The sequence below is a fragment of the Mirounga angustirostris genome, unplaced genomic scaffold (assembly GCF_029215605.1).
Source record: "Mirounga angustirostris isolate CCGP_5_RB_7025 unplaced genomic scaffold, mMirAng1.0.hap1 SCAF_5, whole genome shotgun sequence".
Classification (NCBI taxonomy): domain Eukaryota; kingdom Metazoa; phylum Chordata; class Mammalia; order Carnivora; family Phocidae; genus Mirounga; species Mirounga angustirostris.
Genome location: NW_026991713.1, coordinates 104,193,243 through 104,219,508, shown reverse-complemented (window position 1 = coordinate 104,219,508; position 26,266 = coordinate 104,193,243). Strand labels below are relative to the sequence as shown.

At 41.2% G+C, this 26,266-nt stretch overlaps 1 protein-coding gene across 7 annotated transcripts in view; it reads right to left on the bottom strand.

The window, feature by feature from the left end:
• Positions 1–26,266, bottom strand: part of USP18 (ubiquitin specific peptidase 18) — an 82,959-nt gene that overhangs the window by 42,506 nt on the left and 14,187 nt on the right. For 3 of the 7 annotated variants that reach the window (XM_064591826.1, XM_064591828.1, XM_064591827.1), the window contains exons 1-3: positions 21,484–22,048; positions 19,926–20,022; positions 6,771–6,916 (exon numbers count right to left, since the gene is read on the bottom strand). In XM_064591826.1, the coding sequence (XP_064447896.1) occupies positions 6,771–6,916; positions 19,926–20,022; positions 21,484–21,637 (397 nt within the window). In that variant the 5' untranslated portion in view covers positions 21,638–22,048. The other 4 variants (XM_064591822.1, XM_064591823.1, XM_064591824.1 and 1 more) reach the window with 3 other exon arrangements.

Below are 26,266 nucleotides of genomic sequence, written 5' to 3'. Positions count from 1 at the left end.
CAGGAAGAAACAGAAAATCTAAACAGACCCATTACCAGCAAGGGAATTGAAGCAGTAATCAAAAACCTCCCAACAAACAAGAGTCTGGAGCCGAATGGCCTCCCAGTGGAATTCTACCAAACATTTAAAGAAGAATTAATACCTATTCTTCTGAAGCTTGTTCAAAAAATAGAAATGGAAGGAAAACTTCCAAACTCATTATAAGAGGCCAGCAGTACCTTGATCCCCAAACCAGACAAAGACCCCACCAAAAAGGAGAATTACAGACCAATATCCTTGATGAACATGGATGCAAAAATTCTCACCAAAATACTAGCCAATAGGATCCAACAGTACATTAAAAGGATTATTCACCACGACCACGTGGGATTTATCCCTGGGCTGCAAGGTTGGTTCAACATCTGCAAATCAATCAACGTGATACAATACATTAACAAAAGAAAGAACAAGAATCATATGATCCTCTCAATAGATGCAGAAAAAGCATTTGACAAAGTACAGCATCTTTCCTGATCAAAATTCTTCAGAGTATAGGGATAAAGGGTATATACTTCAATACCATAAAGTCATCTATGAAAAACCCATAGCGGATATCATTCTCAATGGGGAAAAACTGAGAGCTTTCCCCCTAAGGTCAGGAACACAGCAGGGATGTCCACTATCACCACTGCTATTCAGCATAGTATTAGAAGTCCTAGCCACAGCAATCAGACAACAAAAAGAAATAAAAGGCATCCAAATTGGCAAAGAAGTCAAACTCTCACTGTTTGCAGATGATAGGATACTTTATGTGGAAAACCCAAAAGACTCCACCCTAAAGCTGCTAGAACTCATATAGGAATTCAGTAAAGTGGCAGGATATAAAATCAATGCACAGAAATCAGTGGCATTCCTATACACCAACAACAAGACAGAAGAAAGAGAAATTAAGGAGTCGATCCCATTTACAATTGCACCCAAAACCATAAGATATCTAGGAATAAATCTAACCAAAGAGGCAAAGGATCTGTACTCAGAAAACTATAAAATACTCATGAAAGAAATTGAGGAAGACACAAGAAATGGAAAAATGTTCCATGCTCATGGATTGGAAGAACAAATATTGTGAAGATGTCAATGCTACCTAGAGGAATCTACACATTCAATGCAATCTCCCCAACAAAATACCATCCACTTCTTTCAAAGAAATGGAACAAATAATCCTAAAATTTGTATGGAACCAGAAAAGACCCCGAATAGCCAGAGGAATGTTGAAAAAGAAAAGCAAAGCTGGCAGCATCACAATTCCGGACTTCCAGCTCTATTACAAAGCTGTCATCATCAAGACAGTATGGTACTGGCACAAAAACAGACACATAGGTCAATGGAACAGAATAGAGAGCCCAGAAATGGACCCTCAACTCTATGGTCAACTAATCTTTGACAAAGCAGGAAAGAATGTCCAATGGAAAAAAGACAGTCTCTTCAACAAATGGTGTTAGGAAAATTGGACAGCCACATGCAGAAGAATGAAACTGGACCATTTCCTTACACCACACACAAAAATAGACTCAAAATGGTTGAAAGACCTCAATGTGAGACAGGAGTCCATCAAAATCCTAAAGGAGAACACAGGCAGCAACCTCTTTGACCTCAGCCGCAGCAACTTCTTCCTAGAAACATCACCAAAGGCAAGGGAAGCAAGGGCAAAAATGAACTATTGGGACTTCATCAAGATAAAAGGCTTTTGCACAGCAAAAGAAACAGTCAACAAAACCAAAAGACAACCGACAGACTGGGAGAAGATATTTGCAAATGACATATCAGATAAAGGGCTAGTATCCAAAATCTATAAAGCACTTATCAAACTCAACACCCAAAGAACAAATGATCCAACCAAGAAATCGGCAGAAGACATGAACAGACATTTTTCCAAAGAAGACATCCAAGTGGCCAACAGACACATGAAAAAGTGCTCAATGTCGCTCGGCATCAGGGAAATCCAAATCAAAACCTCAATGAGATACACCTCACACCAGTCAAAATGGCTAAAATTAACAAGTCAGGAAACGACAGATGTTGGCGGGATGCAGAGAAAGGGGAACCCTCCTACACTGTTGGTGGGAATGCAAGCTGGTGCAACCACTCTGGAAAACAGTATGGAGGTTCCTCAAAAAGTTGAAAATAGAGCTACCATATGATCCAGCAATTGCACTACTGGGTATTTACCCCAAAGATACAAACGTAGGGATCCGAGGGGTATGTGCACCTCGATGTTTATAGCAGCAATGTCCACAATAGCCAAACCGTGGAAAGAGCCAAGATGTCCATTGACAGATGAATGGATAAAGAAGATGTGATATATATATACAATGGAATGTTATGCAGCCATCAAAAGGAATGAGATCTTGCCATTTGCAACGACGTAGATGGAACTGGAGCATGTTATGCTGAGCAAAATAAGTCAGTCAGAGAAAGACATGTATCATATGACCTCACTGATATGAGGAATTCTTAATCTCAGGAAACAAAGTGAAGGTTGCTGGAGTGGTGGGGGGTGAGAGGGATGGGGTGGCTGGGTGATAGACATTGGGGAGGGTAGTGCTATGGTGAGTGCTGTGAATTGTGCAAGACTGTTGAATCACAGATCTGTACCTCTGAAACAAATAATACAATACACGTTAAAAAAAAAGAGGAAGAAGAAGAAGATAGCAGGAGGGGAAGAATGAAGGGGGGGAAATCGGAGGGGGAGACAAACCATGAGAGACTATGGACTCTGAGAAACAAACTGGGGGTTCTAGAGGGGAGGGTGGTGGGGGGATGGGTTAGCCTGGTGATGGGTATTAAAGAGGGCACGTTCTGCATGGAGCACTGGGTGTTATACACAATGAATCATGGAACACTACATCAAAAACTAATGATGTAATGTATGGTGATTAACATAACAATAAAAAATAAAAAAATAAACACCTTCCAACAAACAAGAGTCCAGAGCCAAATGGCCTCCCAGTGGAATTCTACCAAACATTTAAAGAATTAATACCTATTCTTCTGAAGCTGGTTCAAAAAATAGAAATGGAAGGAAAACTTCCAAACTCATTATAAGAGACCAGCATTACCTTGATCCCCAAACCAAAGACCCCACCAAAAGGAGAATTACAGACCAATATCCCTCACAAACATGGATGCAAAAATTCTCACTAAAATACTAGCCAATAGGATCCAACAAGAATTATTCACAAAGACCAAGTGGGATTTATTCCTGGGCTGCAAGAGTGGTTCAACATCCATAAATCGATCAATGTGATACACCACATTAATAAAGGAAAGAACAAGAACCATATGATTCTCTCAATAGATGCAGAAAAAGCATTTGACAAACTACAGCATTCTTTCTTGATTAAAACTCTCTACAGTGTGGGATAAAGGGAAATTACCTCAAGATATAAAAGCCAGCTACAAAAAGCACACAGCAAATATCATTCTCAATGGGGGAAAACTGAGAGCTTTTCCCTTAAGATCAGGAACATGACAGGGATGCCCACTGTCACCACTACTGTTCAACATAGAAGTCCTAGCTTCAGCAATCAGACAACAAAAAGAAATAAAAGGCATCTAAACTGGCAAAGAAGAAGTAAAACTCTCACTCTTTGCAGATGACATGATACTCTGTGAAAAATCCAAAAACTCGACCCCAAAATTGCTGGAACTCATACAAAAATTCAGTAAAGTGGCAGGATATAAAATCAATGCACAGAGGGCGCCTGGGTGGCTCAGATGGTTAAGCATCTGCCTTCGGCTCAGGTCATGATCCCAGGGTCCTGGGATCGAGTCCCGCATCGGGCTTCCCGCTCCTTGGGAGCCTGCTTCTCCCTCTGTTTCTCTCTGTCTCTCATGAATAAATAAATAAAATCTTTAAAAAAAAAAAAAAAAGAAAATACTAAAAAAAAAAAAAAAAAAAAAAATCAATGCACAGAAATCAGTTGCATTTCTACCCACTAACAATGAGGCAGAAGAAAGAGATATTAAGGAATCAATCCCATTTCCAATTGCACCAAAAACCACAAGATACCTAGGAATAAACCTAACCAAAGACATAAATGATCTGTACTCTGAAAACTATAGAACACTCATAAAAGAAATTGAGGAAGACACAAAGACGTGGAAAAACATTCCATGCTCATGGATTGGAAGAACAAATATTGTTAAAATGTCTATGATTCCCAGAGCAATCTATACATCAAATGCAATCCCTATCAAAACACCATCAACATTTTTCACAGTGTTGAAAGAAATAATCCTAAAATTTGTATGGAACCAGGAAAGACCCTGAATAGCCAGAGGAATGTTGAAAAAGAAAACCAAAGCTGGTGGCATCACAATGCCAGACTTCAAACTATATTACAAAGCTGTAATCATCAAGACAGTGTGGTACTGGCACAAAAACAGACACATAGATCAGTGGAACAGAATGCCTATGGTCAACTAAACTTCGACGAAGCAGGAAAGAATATCCAATGGAAAGAAAACAGTCTCTTCAATAAATGGTGCTGGAAAAACTGAACAACCACATGCAGAAGAATGAATCTGGACCATTTTCTTATACCATACACAAAAATAAACTCAAAATGGATGAAAGACTTCAATGTGAGACAGGAATCTATCAAAACCCTAGAAGAGAACACAAGGCAGTAACCTCTTCGACATCGGCCCCAGCACTTTCTTGCTAGACACATCTCCAAAGGCAAGGGAAACAAAAGCAAAAATGAGCCATTGGAACTTCATCAAAATAAAGAGCTTTTGAACAGCAAACGAAACAGTTAACTAAACTAAAAGACAACATACAGAATGGGAGAAGATATTTGCAAATGTTTTATCAGATAAAGAGTTAGTATCCAAAAATCTATAAAGAACTTATCAAGCTCAACACCCAAGGAACAAGAAATCCAGTCAAGAAATGGGCAGAAGGTATGAACAGACATTTCTCCAAAGAAGACATACAAATGGCCAACAGACAGATGAAAAAATGCTCAACATATTCGGCATCAAGGAAATACAAATCAAACCACAATGAGATACCATCTCATACCAGTCAGAATGGCTAAAATTAACAAGTCAGAAAACAACAAATGTTGGTGAGGATACAGAGAATGGGGAACGCTCTTACACTACTGGTGGGAATGCAAGCTGGTACAGCCACTCTGGATAACAGTATGGAGGCTCCTCAAAAAGTTATAAATGGGGACGCCTGGGTGGCTCAGTTGTTAAGCATCTGCCTTTGGCTCAGGTAATGATCCTGGGATCATGGTCCTGGGATCAAGCCCCACATTGGGCTCCTTGCTCAGCAGGAAGCCTGCTTCTCCCTCTCCTTCTCCCCCTGCTTGTGTTCCCTCTCTCACTGTCTGTCAAATAAATAAATAAAACCTTTTAAAAAGTTGTAACTAGAGCTACCCTTCAACCCAGCAATTGCACTACTATCCAAGGATACAAACATAGTGATACAAAGGGGCATCTGCACCCCAATGTTTATAACAGCAATGTCCACAATAACCAAACCATGAAAAGAGCCATGTCCATCAACAGATGAATGGATATATATACACAATGGAATATTATTCAGCCATCAAAAAAATGAAATCTTGCCAACTGCAAGGACATAGATAGAACTAGAGAGTATTATGCTCAGCTATAAATAAGTCAATCAGAGAAAGACAATTATCATATGATTTCACTCATATGTGGAATTTAAGAAATAAAATGGAGGAGCATAGAGGAAGGGAGAGGAAAATAAAACAAGATGAAATCAGAAAGGGAGATAACCATAAGAGAGTCTTAACTATAGGAAACAAACTGAGGGTTGCTGGGGTGGGGGGGGGAGGGTTGCCGAATATAATGAGCACTGGATGTCATATACAACTGATGAAACTAATAATATACTATTGAAACTAATATATACTACTTTTGAAACTAATAATATACTATATGTTAATTAACTGAATGTAAATAAAATTTAAAAAAAGAAAGAAATAGTGGCTGAGACTTCCCAAATCTGGGGAGAGATTTAGACATCAAAGTTCATGAAGCTCTTAGGACCCCAAACACATTCAACTCAAATAGATATTCTCCAAGACACATCAATAGTAAAACTTTTAAAAATCAATGACAAGCAACTAATGAATCATTAAACACTATATCAAAAATTAATGATGTACTTACTATATGTTGGCTAATTGAACTTAATAAAAAAATCAATGACAAGGAGAGATCTTAAAATCATTAAGAGAAAGGGAGCTTATCACTTATAAGGGAACCCCCCCATAAGGCTATCAGGGGATTTCTCAGCACAAACCTTACATGCCAGGAGACAGTGGAATGACACATTCAAAGTGATAAAAGAAAAAAAACTGCCAATCTAGAAAACTTTACTTTAGAAGTGAAAGAGAGATAAAGACTTTCCCAGACAAATGCTAAGGAAGTTCATCACCACTACACTTTCTTACAAGAAATTGCTAAAGGGAGTTGTTTTTCAACCTGAAGAAAGGACCCTAACTGTAAAAAGGAAAATGATTGATCAGTCATTTTGAAACTTCCCACAAAGAAAAGCCCAGGTCCAGATTGGCTTAATTCTACCAAACATTTAAAGAATTAATACCTATCACTTCAAAAACTCTTCCAAAACAAAAAAGAGGAGGGAACAGCTCCTGACTCATTCTTTGAGGCACTCCTCCCACTTTCCCCTTCCCCAACCTCCTCCCTCTCCCTCTCTTTCAGAGCTGAGAAGGCTACCTTACTTGGAACATTGTACTTCTGGAGACAGTAGGCAAGCTCCATAGGTTGCACTGCTTTCTGCCGGCTGTCCTGCATCCTCTCCAGTAGCAAGAGCAACTGGAAGGGGACACTTCTCCTCTGCTCTTCTGTTCCCCTTGGTACTGTTATCCTGCCAAATAAGAACATCCATGAACCTCCTTATCCCCACAGTTCTCAATGCTAGATGTATACTGGAATCACTTGGGGGACCTTCCCAAACTCTCCATGTCCAGGCCACTTTGCAGACTAACTAAATCAGAATTTTTTTAAATCAGAATTTCTGATAGTGAGGCCCAGTTATCAGAATTTTTAAGTTTCCCAGATGTTTTAAATGTATAAACAAGGCTGAGAAGTACCATATTAGCAAATTGGCTATAGAGATATCCTCTTGAGGGTGGAGGGAATCAGACAATTCTTGCCTCACCCCTCTCCCCACTCTGCCCAACAATCACACTTAAATGAAGGGCAGATGAAGAGGGTCCTGGGTCCACAGCAAAGTGTCCAGGCTGAAGTACTCCGAAGTGAAAAGGCAAATACTGATCTAGGTCCTGGCAATAAAGGACATGAAAGAATGTCAGTTTATTTTGAAAATGATTTATTTAATTATAGGCATCTCTCATGGCCTGAGACAATAGAAGGAGGAACACAACTAGTCCCAGGAACACAACTAGATAACCATCAGATCAACACAAAAGTTGACCTGAAGACAGACAGAACAAACTCCACAACTAAAGGGAGAGAAGAGGGTGCCTGGATGGCCCAGTTGGTTAAGCGACTGCCTTCGGCTCAGGTCATGATCCCAGGGTCCTGGGATTGAGTCCCGCATCGGGCTCCCTGCTCAGCAGGAAGCCTGCTTCTCCCTCTCCCGATAACTAAATGTTCTCTTGTTTTCTCTCTTGTTCTCTGTTCTCTCTCTCTCTCTAATAAATAAGTAAAATCTTTAAAAAAAAAATAGAAGAGGCCACATCAAAGAATGTAGGAAGTGCAGAGATGTGGTTTAGGGGAGAAACAGACTGCAGGTGCTGCAGAGGGGAGGGAGCCATGGTCATGGAGAAGGGGGAGAGAGAGAGAGAGGAGCACACAAGAGAACACACAAGAAGAACATTTCCCCAAAGCCATTGGCTTAGAAAAGGAGAGGGGTAGAATTTCATGAGTTCTTGCAGTCAGCAGGGCTTAAAGCAGGAACCATAGCCAGAGATCAGAGGGCCAGGGCCAAGATCAGAGGGCTTGACTGGAATAGAGCCTAGAGGTCACTGTGCTGTTCCTGGAGAGAAGGCAGGAAACAACCTGGGGGGCAGATACAATGGAAACAGGGAACTGAAATGTGCCTGGGGCATACAGTGGGGAAATTATTTGCTCCTCTCAGAGCACATCCCTGAGAGGGACCATGCACAGGGACCCACTCAGGAATGAAAGAGCCAGGTGGCACCATTTCCCTCCCCTGCCCCTCAGCATGAACACAGAGCCAACTGTGGGAAGCAGCACAGTGCCAAAACAGGCTGCCTAACTTACCTACACCAAGCCCCATATCCCTGAGCTCCAGTAAAACAACCCTTCTCAGTCATGCTTGCCTAAGTACCAGTGTGGTGAGCCCCTCCCCCAGAAAACCAGCACAAACCCCTGCCCATAGCACACCTCCCAGCCAGAGAGTCCTGCAGGACCTCAGCTGCAGGGGAAGTGGTGACAGGTCTCATTTCACAAGCAGACCAGGGCACACCTAGTTAAAACTCACCACCTAGTTAAAATTCAGGCCAGAGACAAAATGCTGCCCATGGCAGGCAAGGAGAGCCTCTTCAAATGACTGGCCTGAAGGATAGAGCAGCCAAAACACAACAGCCAAGCACATGCAGTACACACAGGAGACACTCCCTAAAGGGGCAGGCCCTGGATACTATATGACCTCTCTTCATTAGGCCATTACTTTCAGGGAGGAGGAGAAAAGATGGCAGAGGAGTAGGGGACCCTATTCCAACTGGTCCCCAGAATTGAGCTGGATATCTACCAGACCACTCTGAGCACCCACGAAATCAGCCTGAGATGCAAGAAAATAGATCTGGATCTCTACAAACAGAATATCGCAGGTGGTTGGTTTTGAGGTATGAAGCAGGGAGCTGTGATTCTGCAGGATAAATGGCAGGGGGAGGGAGCCTGGCCATGGGGATCCTACACCGCCGGTGAGCAATAGCCTCCCACGCGGGGATGGGGCACAGACTCACAGACCGGTAGCAGCGGGGAAAGGACTTTAGGGCAGCCCCCTGACGGAAACCTGGAGCAGCGGGCTGCACGTGCGAACTAGGGGTGGCTTGCAGTTTTAGAAGCACAAAGGGCAGAGATGTGCCCCAACCTGGAAGGGAGGACTGGGAGCACTGCTGAGGAGCGCACAACCCAGGACGCTGCAGTTTATAGCAGCACAGACAGAAACGGAGATAGTGTGGCCTGGAGAGCTCGCTGAAGAACAGACTGTGATTTCTCTGCTCTGAGGCAGAGGGTTGGAAACGGTCTCTTCTGCTCTGACTCTCAGAAGAGACGTGGAAAGCCTCCAGGGAAAGCCGCCAGAGAACAAAAGCGCCAAAACACCGGTTTTCACTGAGCCCATCCCCCACCACAGGCGGCAGGGCAACTCTGCCCAAACAGGGTTGCCCTGAGTAACAGCACGGCAGGCCCCTGCCCCAGAAGACAGGCTGGGAAAACAAGAGGCCAGCAACCCTAAAGTCCCTAGAAAACAGGTGCATCTTGGTTGGGTTGTGGTCAGTAATTTGGACTCTATACATTCCCTCAACAACCCATCAACAGAATGACTAGGAGGATGAACCCCCAAAATGGGAAAGACTCAGAGATTATGACTTACGCCACAGATTTACAAATGGATTCAGATATAAGCAAGATGTCATAGATGGAATTCAGGCTGGCAATTGTGAAGACAATAGCTAGAATGGAGAAATCAATTAATGGCAACATAGAGTCTCTAAGGGCAGCAATGAAAGCTGAATTGGCAAAACTTAATGCTATCAGTGAGATCCAATCTAATCTAGATAATCTAACAGCTAGGGTAAGTGAGGCAGAAGAATGAATTAGTGACCTGGAAGACCATTTAATAGATAAAAGGGGAAAAGAGGAGACCATGGAAAAACAACTCAGAATCCATGAAAATAGAATCTGAGAAATAAGTGACACCATGAAGTGTTCCAATGTCAGAATTATTGGAAACCCGGAGGGGATGGAGAGAGAGAGAGGACTAGAAGATATATTTGAGCAAACTGTAGCTGAGAACTTCCCTAATCTGGGGAATGAAACAAATATTCATGTCTTAGAGGCAGAGGGGACCCCTCCCAAGATCAAGGAAAACAGGCCAACACCTCAGCATGTAATAGTAAAACTCGCAAATCTTAGAACTGAGGAAACCATCTTAAGGGCAGTTAGGGGGAAGAGATTCCTTACGTACAGAGGGAGGAACATCAGAATAACATCAGACCTATCCACACAGACCTGGCAAGCCAGAAAGGCCTGGCAAGACATATTCAGGGTACTAAACGAGAAGAACATGCAGCCAAGAATACTTTATCCGGCAAGGCTGTCATTTAAAATGGATGGAGAGATGCAGAGCTTCCAAGATCGGCAGAAACTGAAAGAATATGTGACACCTAAGCTGGCCCTGCAAGAAATATTAAGGGGGGTTCTAATAAGAGGAGAAAGACCCCAAGACTGATATCAACAGAAATTTACAGGGACAATCTATAAAAACAAGGTCTTCACAGGCAACATGATGACAATAAATTCATATCTTTCAATAATCACTCTCAACGTGAACAGCCTAAATGCTCCCATAAAACGGCACAGGGTTGCAGATTGGATAAAAAGACAGGACCCATCCATATGCTGTCTACAAGAGACTCATTTGAACTTAAAGATACATCCAGACTGAAAGTGAAGGGATGGAGATCCATCTTCCATGCCAGTGGACCTCAAAAGAAAGCTGGGGTAGCACTTCTCATATCAGAAAAATTAGATTTTAAACTAAAAACTGTAGTTAGAGATACAAAAGGACACTATATCATTCTTAAAGGGTCTATCCAACAAGAAGATCCAACAATTGTAAATATCTATGCCCCCAACATGGGAGCAGCCATCTACATAAGCCAACTGTTAACCAAAATAAAGAGTCATATTGATAACAATACGTTAATTGTAGGAGACCTCAATACTCCACTCTCAGCAATAGACAGATCATCTAAGCAGAAAATCAACAAAGAAACAAGAGCTTTAAATGACACACTGGACCAGATGGACCTCATATATACATATATACAGAACATTCCACCCTAAAACAACAGAATATTCATTCTTCTCGAGCACACATGGAACTTTCTCAAGAATAGACCACATACTGGGTCACAAATCAGGTCTCAACTGATATCAAAAGATTGAGATTATTCCCTGCATATTCTCAGACCATAATGCTTTAAAACTGGAACTCAATCACAAGAAAAAACTTGGCAGAAATTCAAACACTTGGAAGCTAAGGACCACTCTGCTCAAGAATATTTGGGTCAACCAGGAAATCAAAGAACTTAAACAGTTCATGGAAACCAATGAGAATGAAAACACATCGGTCCAAAACCTATGGGATACTGCAAAGGCAGTCCTAAGGGGGAAATACATAGTCATCCAAGCCTCACTCAAAAAATAGAAAAATGCCGAATTCACCAACTAACTCTACACCTTAAAGAACTAGAGAAAAAGCAACAAATGATGCCTAAGCCATGGATTAGAAGAGAAATAATTAAGATTAGAGCAGAGATCAATGAATTAGAAACCAGAAACACAGGAGATCAGATCAATGAAACTAGAAGCTGGTTCTTTGAAAGAATTAGTAAGATCGATAAACCACTGGCCAGACTTATCCAAAAGAAAAGAGAAAGGACTCAAATTAATAAAATTATGAATGAAAGGGGAGAGATCATGACTAACACCAAGGAAATAGAAACAATTATTAGAAATTATTATCAACAACTATATGCCAATAAATTGAGCAATCTGGATGAAATGGAGGCCTTCCTGGAAACCTATAAACTGCCAAGACCGAAACAGGAAGAAACTGACAACCTGAATAGGCCAATAACCAGTAATGAGATTGAAGCAGTGATCAAAAACCTCCCAAAAAACAAGAGTCCAGGGCCTGATGGATTCCCTGGGGAATTCTACCAAACATTCAAAGAAGAAATAATACCTATTCTACTGAAGCTGTTTCAAAAAATAGAAACAGAAGGAAAGCTTCCAGACTCATTCTATGAGGCCAGCATTACCTTAATCCCCAAACCAGGCAAAGACCCCATCAAAAAGGAGAATTTCAGACTGATATCCCTGATGAATCTGGATTCCAAAATTCTCAACAAAATCCTAGCTAATAGGATCCAACGATACATTAAAAGGATCATCCACCACGATCAAGTGGGATTTAACCCCGGGATGCAAGGGTGGGTCAACATTTACAAATCAATCAATGTGATAGAACACATTAATAAGAGAGAGAAGAACCATATGGTCCTCTCAATTGATGCAGAAAAAGCATTTGACAAAATACAGCATCCTTTCCTGATTAAAACTCTTCAGAGTACAGGGATAGAAGGAACATTCCTCAAGCTCATAAAATCCATCTATGAAAAACCGACAGCGAATATCATCCTCAATGGGGAAAAGCTGAGAGCCTTTCCCTTAAGATCAGAACATGTCAAGGATGAGCACTCTCGCTACTACTGTTCAACATAGTACTAGCAGTCTTAGCAACAGCAATCAGACAACAAAAAGAAATAAAAGGTATTCAGATTGTCAAAGAAGTCAAACTTTCTCTTTTCACAGACGACATGATACTTTATGTGGAAAACCCAAAAGACTCCACCCCCAAATTACTAGAACTCATACAGCAATTCAGTAACATGGCAGGATTCAAAATCAATGCACAGAAATCAGTTGCTTTCTTATACACTAACAATGCAACTGTAGAAAGAGAAATTAAAGAAACAATTCCATTTACAATAGCACCAAAAACCATAAGATACCTCAGAATAAACCTAACCAAAGAGGTAAAGGATCTATACTCCAGGAACTACAGAACACTCATGAAAGAAATTGAAGAAGACACAAAAAGATGGAAAAATACTCCATGCTCATGGATCGGAAGAATAAACATTGTTAAAATGTCTATGCTACCCAGAGCAATCTATACCTTCAATGCCATCCCGATCAAAATTCCAGTGACATTTTTCAAAGTGCTGGAACAAACAATCCTAAAATTTGTATGGAATCAGAAAAGACCCCGAATCACCAAGGAGATGCTGAAAAAGAAAAACAAAGCTGGGGGCATCACGTTGCCCAATTTCAAGCTCTATTACAAAGCAGTGATCACCAAGACAGCATGGTACTGGCACAAAAACAGACATATAGACCAATGGAACAGAATCGAGAGCCCAGATATGGACCCTCAACTCTATGGTCAAATAATCTTCGACAAAGCAAGAAAAAATATGCAATGGAAAAAAGACAGTCTCTTCAATAAATGGTGCTGGGAAAATTGGACAGCCACATGCAGAAGAATGAAACCCGACCATTCTCTAACACCATACACAAAGATAAACTCAAAATGGATGAAAGACCTCCATGTGAGACAGGAATCCATCAAAATCCTAGAGGAGAACAGGAGCAGTAACCTCTTTGACATCGGCCACAGCAACTTCTTTCAAGATACATCTCCAAAGGCTAGCAAAATAAAAGCAAAAATGAACTTTTGGGACTTCATCAAGATAAAAACATTCTACACAGCAAAGGAAACAGTCAACAAAACAAAGAGGCAACCCACAGAATGGAGAAGATATTTGCAAATGACACTATAGATAAAGGCTGGTATCCAAGATCTATAAAGAACTTCTCAAACTCAACACCCAAAAAACAAATAATCAAGTCAAAAAATGGGCAGAGGACATGAACAGACACTTCTCTGAAGAAGACATACAAATGGCTAACAGACACATGAAAAAATGTTCATCATCATTAGCCATCAGGGAAATCCAAATCAAAACCACATTGAGATACCACCTTACAAACCAGTTAGAATGGCAAAAATTGACAAGGCAAGAAACAACAAATGTTGGAGAGGTCGTGGAAAAAGGGGAACCCTCTTACACTGTTGGTGGGAATGCAAGTTGGTACAGCCACTTTGGAAAACAGTATGGAGGTGCCTCAAAAAGTTAAAAATAGACCCAACAATTGCGCTTCTGGGTATTTACCCCAAAGACACAGATGTAGTGAAAAGAAGGGCCATATGCACCCTAGTGTTCATAGCAGCAATGTCCACAATAGGCAAACTGTGGAAAGAGCCGAGATGCCCTTCAACAGATGAATGGATAAAGAAGATGCGGTCCATATGTACAATGGAATATTACTCAGCCATCAGAAAGGATGAATACCCAACTTTTACATCAACATGGACGGGACTGGAGGAGATTATGCTAAGTGAAATAAGTCAAGCAGAGGGGCACCCTGGGTGGCTCAGTTGGTTAAACGACTGCCTTCAGCTCAGGTCATGATCCTGGAGTCCCGGGATAGAGTCCCGCGTTGGGCTCCCTGCTCAGCAGGGAGTCTGCTTCTCCCTCTGGCCCTCCTCCCTCTCATGCTCTCTCTCTTAAATAAATAAATAAAATCTTTAAAAAAAAAAAAAGAAAGAAAGAAAGAAGTCAAGCAGAGAAAGTCAATTATCATATGGTTTCACTTATTTGTGGAACATAAGGAATAGCATGGAGGACATTAGGAGAAGGAAGGGGAAAATGAAGGGGGGAAAATCAGAGGGACGGATGAACCATGAGAGACTATGGACTCTGAGAAACAAACTGAGGGTGTTAGAGGGGAGGTGGATGGGGGGATGGGTATTAAGGAGGGCACGTACTGCATGGAGCACTGGGTGTTATACGAAAACAATGGATCGGGGGCACCTGGGTGGCTCAGTTGGTTAAGCGACTGCCTTCAGCTCAGGTCATGATCCTGGAGTCCCGGGATCAAGTCCCACATCGGGCTCCCTGTTCAGCAGAGGGTCTGCTTCTCCCTCTGACCCGCTTCCCTCTCGTGTTCTCTGTCTCTCATTCTCTCTCTCAAATAAATAAAATCTTTTAAAAAAAAAAAAGAAAACAATGGATCGTGGATCACTACATCAAAAACTAATGATGTATTGTATGGTGACTAACATAACATAATAAAATTAAAAACTACAAAAAAAAACACAACTAATTATGTGTTGTATGGTGACTAACATAACATAATAAAATAAAATAAAATTTTTAAAAAGGCCATTACTTTCAGGAAGAGACACAACTGGCTTTTGTAACATAGAGAAGCAGGCAGAGACTTAGACACAATTGGAAGGCACAGGAATTTATCCCAAATGAAAGAACAAGATAAAGCCATAGCCAGAGATCTAAGTGAAACAGATATAAGAAACATGCCTGAGGGAAAATTTAAAGCAATGATCATAAGGATACTTACTGAGCTTGAGAAAAGAATAAAAGACATCAGTGAGATCCCTACAGCAGAGATAAAAGAGTTAAAAAAAGAAACAATCAGAGATGAAGAATACAATAAATGAAATTAGAAACATGCTTGATGCAATGAACAGCAGGCTGGAAGAAGCAGAGGAATAATTAATGACCTAGACAACAAAATAATGGAAAGCAATGAAGCTGAAGAGAGAAAGAAGAATTATGCAACATGAGAATAGACTTAGGGAACTCAGGGACTGAGTTATTAAGTGTAATAACATCCATATTATAGGAGTCCCAGAAGAAGAGGGAGAAAAGGGGACAGAAAATTTATTTGAAGAGAAAATAGCTGAGAGAGTTTCCAGGACAAACAAAAACTAAAGGAATTTGTGAACATTAAACCAGCCCTGCAAGAATCCCTTGAGTGAACAGAGAGTCCAAAAGTAACAAAAACCAGAAAGGAACAGAGACAATCTACAGGAACAGCAACTTTACAGGTAATACAATGGCACTAACTTCAGATCTTTCAATACTTACTCTGAATGCAAATGGACTAAATTCTCCAATTAAAAGACACAGGGTATCAGGAAAGATAAAAACACAAGACCTATCAATATGCTGCTTACAAGACACTCATTTTAGACCCAAAGACACCTCCAGATTGAAAGTGAGGGAGTGGAGGGGTGCCTGGGTGGCTCAGTCGGATAAGTGTCTGACTTCAACCCAGGTCATGATCCCAGGGTCCTGGGATGGAGCCCCAGTTAGGCTCCCTGCTTGGCGGGAACCTGCTTCTCCCTCTCCTCTCCGCTTGTGCTCTCTCTTGCTATCTCTGTCACTATCTGTCACTATCTGTCTCCCTCTCAAATAAATAAATAAAATCTTTAAAAAAAAAAGTGAGGGAGTGGGGAACAATTCATCATGTCAATGGACATCCAAAGAAAGCTGAAGTAGCCATCCTTGTATCAGACAAACTAGATTTTAAACCAAAGACTGTAATAAGAGATGAAGAAGGACATTCTATCATAATAAAAGGGCCTATCCAACAAGAAGATCTAGCAATTGTAAATATTTATGCCCCCAACATGGGAGCAGTCAATTATATAAACCAATTAATAACAAAATTAAAGAAACACATTGATAATAATACATTAATGGTAGGGGACTTTAACACCTCACTCACAGCAATGGACAGATCATCTACGCAAAAGATCAGCAAGGAAACAAGGGCTCTGAATGACACACTGGACCAGATGGACTTCACAGTTATATTCAGAGGATTTCTTTTTTTCTTTTTAAGATTTTATTGATTTATTTGACAGAGAGAGACACAGCGAAAGAGGGAACACAAGCAGGGGGAGTGGGAGAGGGAGAAGGAGAAGCAGGCTTCCCGCCAAACAGGGAGCCTGATGCGGGGCTCGATCCCAGGACCCTGCGATCATGACCTGAGCCGAAGGCAGACGTTTGACTGAGCCACCCAGGCGCCCCTATTCAGAGGATTTCATCCCAAAGCAGCAGAATGCACTTTCTTCTCGAGTGCACATGGAACATTCTCCAGAAGAGATCACATACTGAATCACAAATCAGGTTTCAACCAATACCAAAAGATTGAGATTATTCCATGCATATTTTCAGACCACAATGCTTTAAAACTTGAAGTCAACTACAAGGAAAGACCACAAATACATGGAGGTTAAAGAACATCCTACTAAAGAATGAGTGGGTCAACTAGGAAATTAAAGAATTAAAAAATACATGGAAACAAAAATGAAAAGACGACAGTTGTTCGGAACCTTTGGGATGCAGCAAAGATGGTCCTAAGAGGGAAGTATATAGCAACACAGGCCTTCCTCAAGAAACAAGAAAAGTATCAAATACACAACCAACCTTACATCTAAAGGAGCTGGAGAAAAAACAGCAAATAAAGCCTAAATCCAGCAGGAGAAGAGAATTAATAAAGATGAGAGCAGAAATTGGGCGCCTGGGTGGCTCAGATGGTTAAGCGTCTGCCTTCGGCTCAGGTCATGATCCCAGGGTCCTGGGATCGAGTCCCGCATCGGGCTCCCTGCTCCTTGGGAGCCTGCTTCTCCCTCTGCCTCTCTCTCTCTCTCTCTCTCTCTCTCATGAATAAATAAATAAAATCTTAAAAAAAAAAAAAAAAAGATGAGAGCAGAAATCAATGACATAGAAATAAAAAAAAAAGGGGGGGTGCCTGGGTGGCTCAGTCGTTAAGCATCTGCTTTCGGCTCAGGTCATGATCCCAGGGTCCTGGGATCAAGCCCTGCATTGGGCTCCCTGCTCAGCAGAGAGCCTCCTTCTCCCTCTCCCACTCCCCCTGCTTGTGTTCCCTCTCTTGCTGTCTCTCTCTCGGTCAAATAAATAAAATATTTTTTAAAAAAAGAAAAAAACCAGTAGAACAGATCAATGAAACTAGGAGCTGGTTCTCAGAATTAAGATCGATAAACCCCTAGCCAGACTTATCAAAAAGAAAAGAGAAAGGCCCCAAATTAATAAAATCATGAATGAAAGAGAAGAGATCACAACCAACCCCAAAGAAATACAAACAATTATAAGAACATATTATGAGCAACAATATGCCAACACATTAGGCAATCTGGATGAAATGGATACATTCCTAGAAACATATAAACTACCAAAACTGAACCGGGAAGAAATAGAAAACCTGAACAGATCCATAACCAGCATGGAAACTGACACAGTAATCAAAAATCTCCCCTAAAAACAAGAATCCAGAGCTGGATGGCTTCCCAGGGGAATTCTACCAAACATTTAAAGAACATGATGAGATGAGCACTGGGTGTTATACTGAACTGATGAATCATTGAACATTATATCAAAAAAACAATACTTTGGCTAATTGAATTTAAATTAAAAAATAAAATAAATAAAGAAGAACTAATACCTATTTTTCTGAAGTTGGTTCCAAAAATAGAAATGGAAGGAAAACTTCCAAACTCATTCTTTGAGGCCAGCATTACACTTATCCCCAAACCAGACAAACCGGACAAAGACCCCATCAAAAAGGAGAATTCAGACCCATGTCCCAGATGAACATGGATGCAAAAATTCTCACCAAGATACTAGGTAATAGGATCCAACAGTACATTCAAAGGATTATTTGCCAGGACCAAGTGGGATTTATTCCTCGGCTGCAAGGTTTGTAACAATATCCATAAATCAGTCAATGTGATATACCACATTAATAAAAGAAAGGACAAGAACCATATGATTCTCTCAGATGCAGAAAAAGCATTTGACAAAATACAACATCCCTTCTTGTTAAAAACTTTCCACCATGTAGGGATAGAGAGAACATACCTCAAGATCATAAAAGACATACAAAAACCCACAGAAAGTATCATCCTCAATGGAGAAAAACTGAGAGCTTTTCCCCCTAAGCTCATGAACAGGACAGGGACAGAACATTCTCACCACTGTTTTTCTACATAGTACTAGAAGTCCTAGCCTAAGCAATCTGGCAACAAAAAGAAATAAAAGGCATCCAAATAGGCAAAGAAGTCAAATTCTCACACTTCACAGATGACATGATACTCTATGTGGAAAACCCAAAAGACTCCACCAAAAAACTGCTAGAACTGATATGGGAATTCAGGATATAAAATCAATGCACAGAAATCAGCTGTATTTCTATACAGTAACAATGAGACAGAAGAAAGAGGAATCAAGGAATCGATCCTATTTACAATTGCACCAAAAACCGTAAGATACCTAGGAATAAACCTAACCAAAGAGGTTATTATATTAATATTCCATTATATTATTATTCCAAAATATAATGGAATATTACTGGACCATAAAAAAAGAATGAATTCTTGCCATTTGCAACAACATGGATGGAGCGAGGAGTATTTTGCTAAGCGGAAATGAGTCAGAGAAAGACAATACCATAGGATTGCACTCATTTATGGAATTTAAGAAACAAAACAAATGAGCTTAGGGGTAAAAAGAAAGGGAGGGGCCAACTAAGAAACAGATTCTTAACTACAGAGAACAAACTGCTTGTTACTAGAGGGGAGGTGGGTGGGGATGGGTGAAATAGGTGATGGGGACTAAGGAGTGCACTTGTGATGAGCACCAGGTGATGTATGGAAGTGCTGAATCACTATATTGTACGCCTGAAACTAATATTACACTGTATGTTAACTAACTGAAATTGAAATAAAAAACTTTAAAAAAAGAATTTAGGGGCAAGAAAAAAACCTTTCTAAAAAATAATTTAATTAAATCAATAAGTAAATAAACCTTTTTTAAAAAAGAATGTGTGATAAAGTACATACGTGTGTGTACATACAGGGTCCTGGGATCAAGCCCCGCATTGGGCTCCCTGCTCAGCAGAGAGCCTCCTCCCTCTCCCACTCCCCCTGAGCCCCACCCTAGACCAACTGAAACCAAATATCTGGTGGTGGAAACAGGCATTCATATTTCTTTTTAAACTTCTTAGGTGATTATAGTGTGTAGTCTAGATTGTTCAGAACAAGATCTTTTCTCTGGCAACTGTTCAAAGAAGACTTAAAAGTACAAGTCACTGTGAAAAACTGAATATATGAAAACGTACAATAATATACATGTTAGTCTTACCTCTTCAATATCTTGGTGAAGCCCACATTCATAATTAATACCTGAATCAGGGAGTTAAGGCAGCAGGTCTGTCCAATGTTGTGTAAACCAACTGGGCCTATACAGGGAAGAGAGAAAAAAAATACTGAGGACAAGGGCAAGCTAAGGGACTCAATAAAAATCAAATGTTTTTCTAAGATCTACTAAGGACATGAAATCCTGCAAAATACTCTCAGAGGTACAAAGACTTCACTAAAGAGCTTGCAAAAAATTGGGAGAGGAGAAATAAAGCATGCGACTCTGAAAAGCGAAATAGCAGTAAAAAAAATTTTTTTTTAAAGCAAGGCAGACTGCCACCTGCAGTGCCTCATTTGGACATGTCTGGAGTCTCAGAAGCTTGACTACCCTACATTCTCCTACAAATGGACCTGGAGAGCTTGTTTGGGGGTCCTAGCAGGGGAGCGCGGCTACTCGTATACCCTTGATGGAATAACCGTCCTCCCCTATCAGGGAAGGTCGTCCTCTTGGACCAAGCGCGCAGCTTCGGGCGGGGCGCCCGTGGAGTGGTGAGGGAGGAAGGGGACACCTGCCTAGCCAGCCAGATCAACCGCATCAACCCTGGCAATCAACGGGGTGACAGATGTCGCAGCCAGATTGCCCTCACATCCAGCAGTAAAACTTTTAATAGTTCATTAGGAAAAGAGCTGTCGCAAGAAAGAGTATTGTGCAATGTAAAATGAGTAGTACAAGCAATTGTTATAAGAGCAAAGACAAAGAAACATTACAGAAAGCATAACTGGGAGCATTCCTCCCACTTAAGTTGTTCCCTACAGAGTTGAGTCAGAATGGACATCCACGGAGCTCAGAGAGAAAAGTAATTTCCTAGATAGTCTATTTCAGACTCCAGTGGAAAGGCCCCTGCCCAGTCCCCACCATGTGGCTGAAGGAAATCAGGAGAAAAAAAAAAAAGGAAAAAAAAAGCTCTGGGGGAGATTCACTAATCTAAGCTCACCTCCAGAGGCTGGAGGCCAAAAATAACTTAAGAAGATGTGAGAAAGCCAAAAGACAGCATTTCTCTGATGTACTAGCAACCAATCTCTCCTTTCCCAACTTAACTCGGGCTCAGCTGACCCCACAAGGGGAGTACTTTAAGAGGGAGGAAATACCACTAATCTCAGAGTTCCTGGGTAAAAGACTTTTGTGTATATGAAACAGGGCATTAAGATGAAAAAAAATCCAGGGACAGCAAGTAATCACAGATTTCGGCTCCTGAATCAGCAGAAGCATCTTGCCTCTAGGACATCCTAGCACACAGGTGTAACAGTAAAGATAGAAACTAATGCTGGCTGCTGCTAGAAGCCAAGCATTAATTTGAAGCACTTTCCACAGATTATCTCACTTACCCCTCCCAACAACCCTATGTGTTCAGTACTATGATTATTCCCATTTTACAGATGCAGAAATGGAGGCATAAGAAATCAGGAGTCATTAACCACAAAGTTCTGCTGTTTCGGAGTACAGTGGGTGAGCAAAGCATTTCTATGCAGCAAAAAGAGAAAGATGTGAGGGATCTAATGACCATGAGGACAGTCCCAGGCACTGAGGCGCTCCTTTAGCTGCTCCTTCTTCTTCATGTTGTTCTCTTCCTTCTTCTCAATGGGTTCTGCTGAGAAATGCTGAGACAGCCAGGATGCACTGGAAAATTTCCTCAGGGACCCCAACACCTGACTCATTAGAGATCATTCCAAAATCCCTAGGCCACTGGCTGCCCAGCCTGTCTTCAGGACTGCACACTTCCAGGAAGAGCTCATATGAGCCAGCTTTGGTGGGAGTCCTGTGAAAACACACCACAGGTAGGTAAGGATAAGGGAAGAGGGAAAGCATATTCATGTGAGTTCTGATTCCAAAGAGACAAGTCTTATGTGGATGGAGCTAGAGTGTATTATGCTAAGTGAAATAAATCAGAGAAAGACAAATACCATATGATCTCACTTATATGTGGAATTTAAGAAACAAAACAGATGAACAGAGGGGAAGGGAAGGAAAAATAAAATAAGATAAAAACAGAGATGGAGGGGCGCCAGGGTGGCTCAGTCGGTTGGGCGTCTGCTTTTGGCTCAGGCCATGATCCCAGGGTCCTGGGATCTGACCCCATATCTGGCTCCCGGCTCGGTGGTGAGCCTGCTTCTTCCTCTTCCTCCACAGCTCCCCCTGATTGTTCTCTCTCTGTGTCAAATAAATAAATAAAATCTTTTAAAAAACAAAAACAAAAACAGAGAGGCAAACCATAAGAGACTCTTAACTATAGTAAACAAACAGGGTTGCTGGAGGGGAGGTGGGTGGGGAGATGGGGTAACTGGATAATGGACATTAAGGAGGGCACTTGATGTAATGAGCACTGAGTATTATATGCAACTGATGAATCACTACATTCTACCCTCAAACTAATAATATACTATATGTTAACTAAATAGAATTTAAATTAAAAATTAAGGAAGGAAGGAAGGAAAGGAGAGAGGGAGGGAGGGAGGGAGGGAGGGAAGGAGGGAGGACTTGTGATGAGCACCGGGTTATATGTAAGTGATAAATCACTGAATTCTATTCCAGAAACCAATACTGCACTGTATGTTTTTTTTAAAGAGAGAGAGTGAGAGAGAGCACAAGAGTGGGGTGAGGAATAGAGGGAGAAGCAGGCCCCCTGCTGAGCAGGGAGCCTGATGTGGGGCTCGATCCCAGGACTCTGGGATCATGACCTGAGCTGAAAGTAGACACTTAACCGCCTGAGCCACCCAGGTGCCCCTACTGCACTGTATGTTAACTAACAAAATTAAAAACAAAAACAAAAACAGACAAGTCTTAGTCTGAAAGAAATGTTTGGCTTATAAAGCTCTATGGCTAGAAATGACAACTAGGCTAGACACTCCTTACCTTTGTCCCACATGTTTCCATTTTTTTCTTCTTCAGAGCAGACTGCCATAAAACTCTTTCCCGCAGGTTCTCTACTCTGGCAAATAGCACAACAGGCACCAAGGGGGTCCAGACCAGAAACTTGGGTGTCTCCTTTCTCCTCACTCCCAGGCCCAAACAATCATCGAGGACTGTCAATTCTACCACCTAAAAACTGCTCACAAGCACTCTCCTTGCTATCCATACCCTTGACTTCCTGGGAAGCCTGTCCTGGCTCCTCAGGTGAGCCTACACGTTGTCTATGTGTCCATGCACCTTGTACTCAGAGCTAGTCAAATAACTGGTTTGCTATATTCTGTTGTGGGAAATAGCTCTCTCTCCACTTGTACAGGATAGTGATGCACCGCACACACTCTTCCTGCAGGACCAACACGATTTCTCAGGCTCAAGGGAGCACTGGTTGACAGCTCCCCACTGAGTCCCTGTCCAGTAATTTACCCTTGAAAAGAAATTTATCCCTATCCAATGACTGGACAATAGCGGGTATAAAAATCTTACCACCTTGCCTTAAGGTGAAATAGCTCTGAAGGGTCAGCAAGCCCCAGAACTCCCCTTAAAATCAGCCGAGGCCTCTGTTGCATCTATCTGGCAGCTCTTCCCTCTGCCTGTCCCTGTTTTGCTCACCTCTTGTTCCCAAGGGTACTCCCCACTAACCTCCTGCATACACATCTCAGAGTTTCAACATCTGACCTGAGACCCTAAACTGTGAGCATCTGGAAGGCAGGGAGTTTGTTTCTTCAACTGCTTCCATTACACTTTGCACAGAGCATTTGTGGGCATTCAATAAATAAACATTGAATGAATGAATGAACACACGAAAGAATAAGGACTTAATGCTTTCAAATACATAAAAGGCTATCATGTGGAAGAGACATAATTAGATTTACTTAGATTTCTTGTGTTTGGGGCATGAGGGTAGGGGAGGTCAAACTACCTAATGTGTGAAAACTACTAAGAAATAGATTTCATTTCAAAATAAAGAACTTTCTCACAGCCAGCAAGCCAACTACAGCAGCAGTAATTTGTCTGTAAGCAGAAGCTGGGCTAGCCCTTGAAAGAGAGAGTATAGAAAGGAATTGAATGGTGGTTGGAGGGTGAGACCTCTTGTTTACATTCTAAAGATGAAGCCTGTGATTCCTTCTAGATATTCATTTTAATCAAGTGGAAGCATTCAAATGTGTCCCACTGAATTATGTATTCTGGAGAATTACCGTGGCAGCTGGAAAGAGAAATCACTGCTGTTCCTAGAGAAAACAGTCCCCTTGTACATACACAAATACCCACCAAGCAAAGAAATATATGTATTTTTTAAAGATTTTTATTATAATTTTTAAGGTTGTTATTTTTCAAATAATGCTAGCTTATGGAGAATATTTGTAAAATGCAGAAATGTAAAATGAAGAAAATATTAATCACTCATTGTCCCAGGACCTAAGGATAACCACTACTTGGTATGTATCAATCTTTTTTCCTATATATATATATGTATATATATATACTTTTTTTTGAGAGAGAGAGCAGGGGAATAATAGTGGGAGATGGAGAGAGAACCCCAAGCAGGCTCCACAGTCAGCACAGAGTTCCACTTGGGGCTCGATCCCACGATCCTGAGATCATGACCTGAGCTGAAATCAAGAAGTGGATGCTTAACCAACTGAGCCTCCCAGGTGTACTTTTTCCTAAATATTTTTGACATGGCTGATATTTTACTGTTTTTCTTATTTCACATTATAACAAATTTTCCCAAGCTCTTTATAAATACCTTTTGATGACTGATGTAGCAATAAAAATTTGTGGACTATTCTGGTTATTTTTCAATTTTTTACAGTTGTAACAAATACACTATAGTGAACATTTTTAGGCATAAAACTTTTCTCTACCTATCTGATGTCCCTCATGCAAACTAAAGGTCCATGGACACAACAAAACTTAGCTATAAATGAGGTCATATTAACCACATAAAACAAAATCCCCCTACTCTTTTACTTTCTCCTGACAACACAGACTTCAGCCAACCGTAAATGCTCCAAAGCATATTTTGGAATCTCAGGAGGAGTCTCTCATGTGTTTTGGAACAAGGTGACAACAACTGCACCCTACCACCACTCCAGAATATCCACTGAGTACCTGCAAGGCAATGCAAGGTAAAACAATCAATGAATTAAGGTTCCCTCCTATTTCCAAGTAGGGCCTTGATGTGGAAGTGGGATACATGCCCAGCTCCTCCCACTGCCTTGTGCCCTTAGATTTCACTGAATTCCTTCTGAAAGGGCTTCAACTTCTGCCTGCAGCTGCTCTCTGTCCAGGGTTCTCAGTCCTGTGCCCAGGTCTAAGCTGGGAAGCATAAATTATATTGTCTTCTCTATGTCTCCCTTCTCTCCACTCAGGGGCATATATGAAAGATTTCCTCAGTTGTTCCCCTGTCTCCATGCCAATAAATCTGCAGCCCTCTAGTTTATCTGACCATCAGAAAGAACCAGACGTTAAATCAAGCTTTAGGATAGATTCTTAGAAATGTAATTACAATGGATGATGGGCATTAAGAGGGCACGTGATATGATGAGCACTGGGTGTTATACACAACTGACAAATTATTGAACACTAACTCTGAAACTAATGATGTACTATATGTTGGCTAATTTAATTTTTTTAATTTTGTTTTGTTGTGTTAGTCACCATACATCATTTGTTTTTGATGTAGTGATCCACAATCCATTGTTTTCATATAACACCCAGTGCTCCATGCAGTACGTGCCCTCCTTAAAACCCATCACCAGGCTAACCCATCCCCCATCCACCTCCCCTCTAAAACCCTGTTTGTTTCTCAGAGTCCATAGTCTCTCATGGTTCATCTCTCCCTCTGATTTTCCCCCCTTCACTTTCCCCTTCCTTCTCCTAATGTCCTCCATGCTATTCCTTATGTTCCACAAATAAGTGAAACCATATGATAATTGACTATCTCTGCTTGACTTATTTCACTTAGCATAATCTTCTCTAGTCCCATCCATGTTGATGTAAAAGTTGGGTATTCATCCTTTCTGATGGCTGAGTAATATTCCATTGTATATATGGACCGCATCTTCTTTATCCATTCATCTGTTGAAGGGCATCTCAGCTCCTTCCAGTTTGGCTATCGTGGACATTGCTGCTATGAACACTGGGGTGCATATGGCCCTTCTTTTCACTACATCTGTGTCTTTAGGGTAAATACCCAGGAGCACAATTGTTGGGTCATAGGGTAGCTCTATTTTTAATTTTTTGAGGCACCTTCATACTGTTTTCCAAAGTGGCTATACCAACTTGCATTCCCACCAACAGTGTAAGAGGGTTCCCCTTTCTCCACGACCTCTCCAATATTTGTTTCTTGCCTTGTCAATTTTTGCCATTCTAACTGG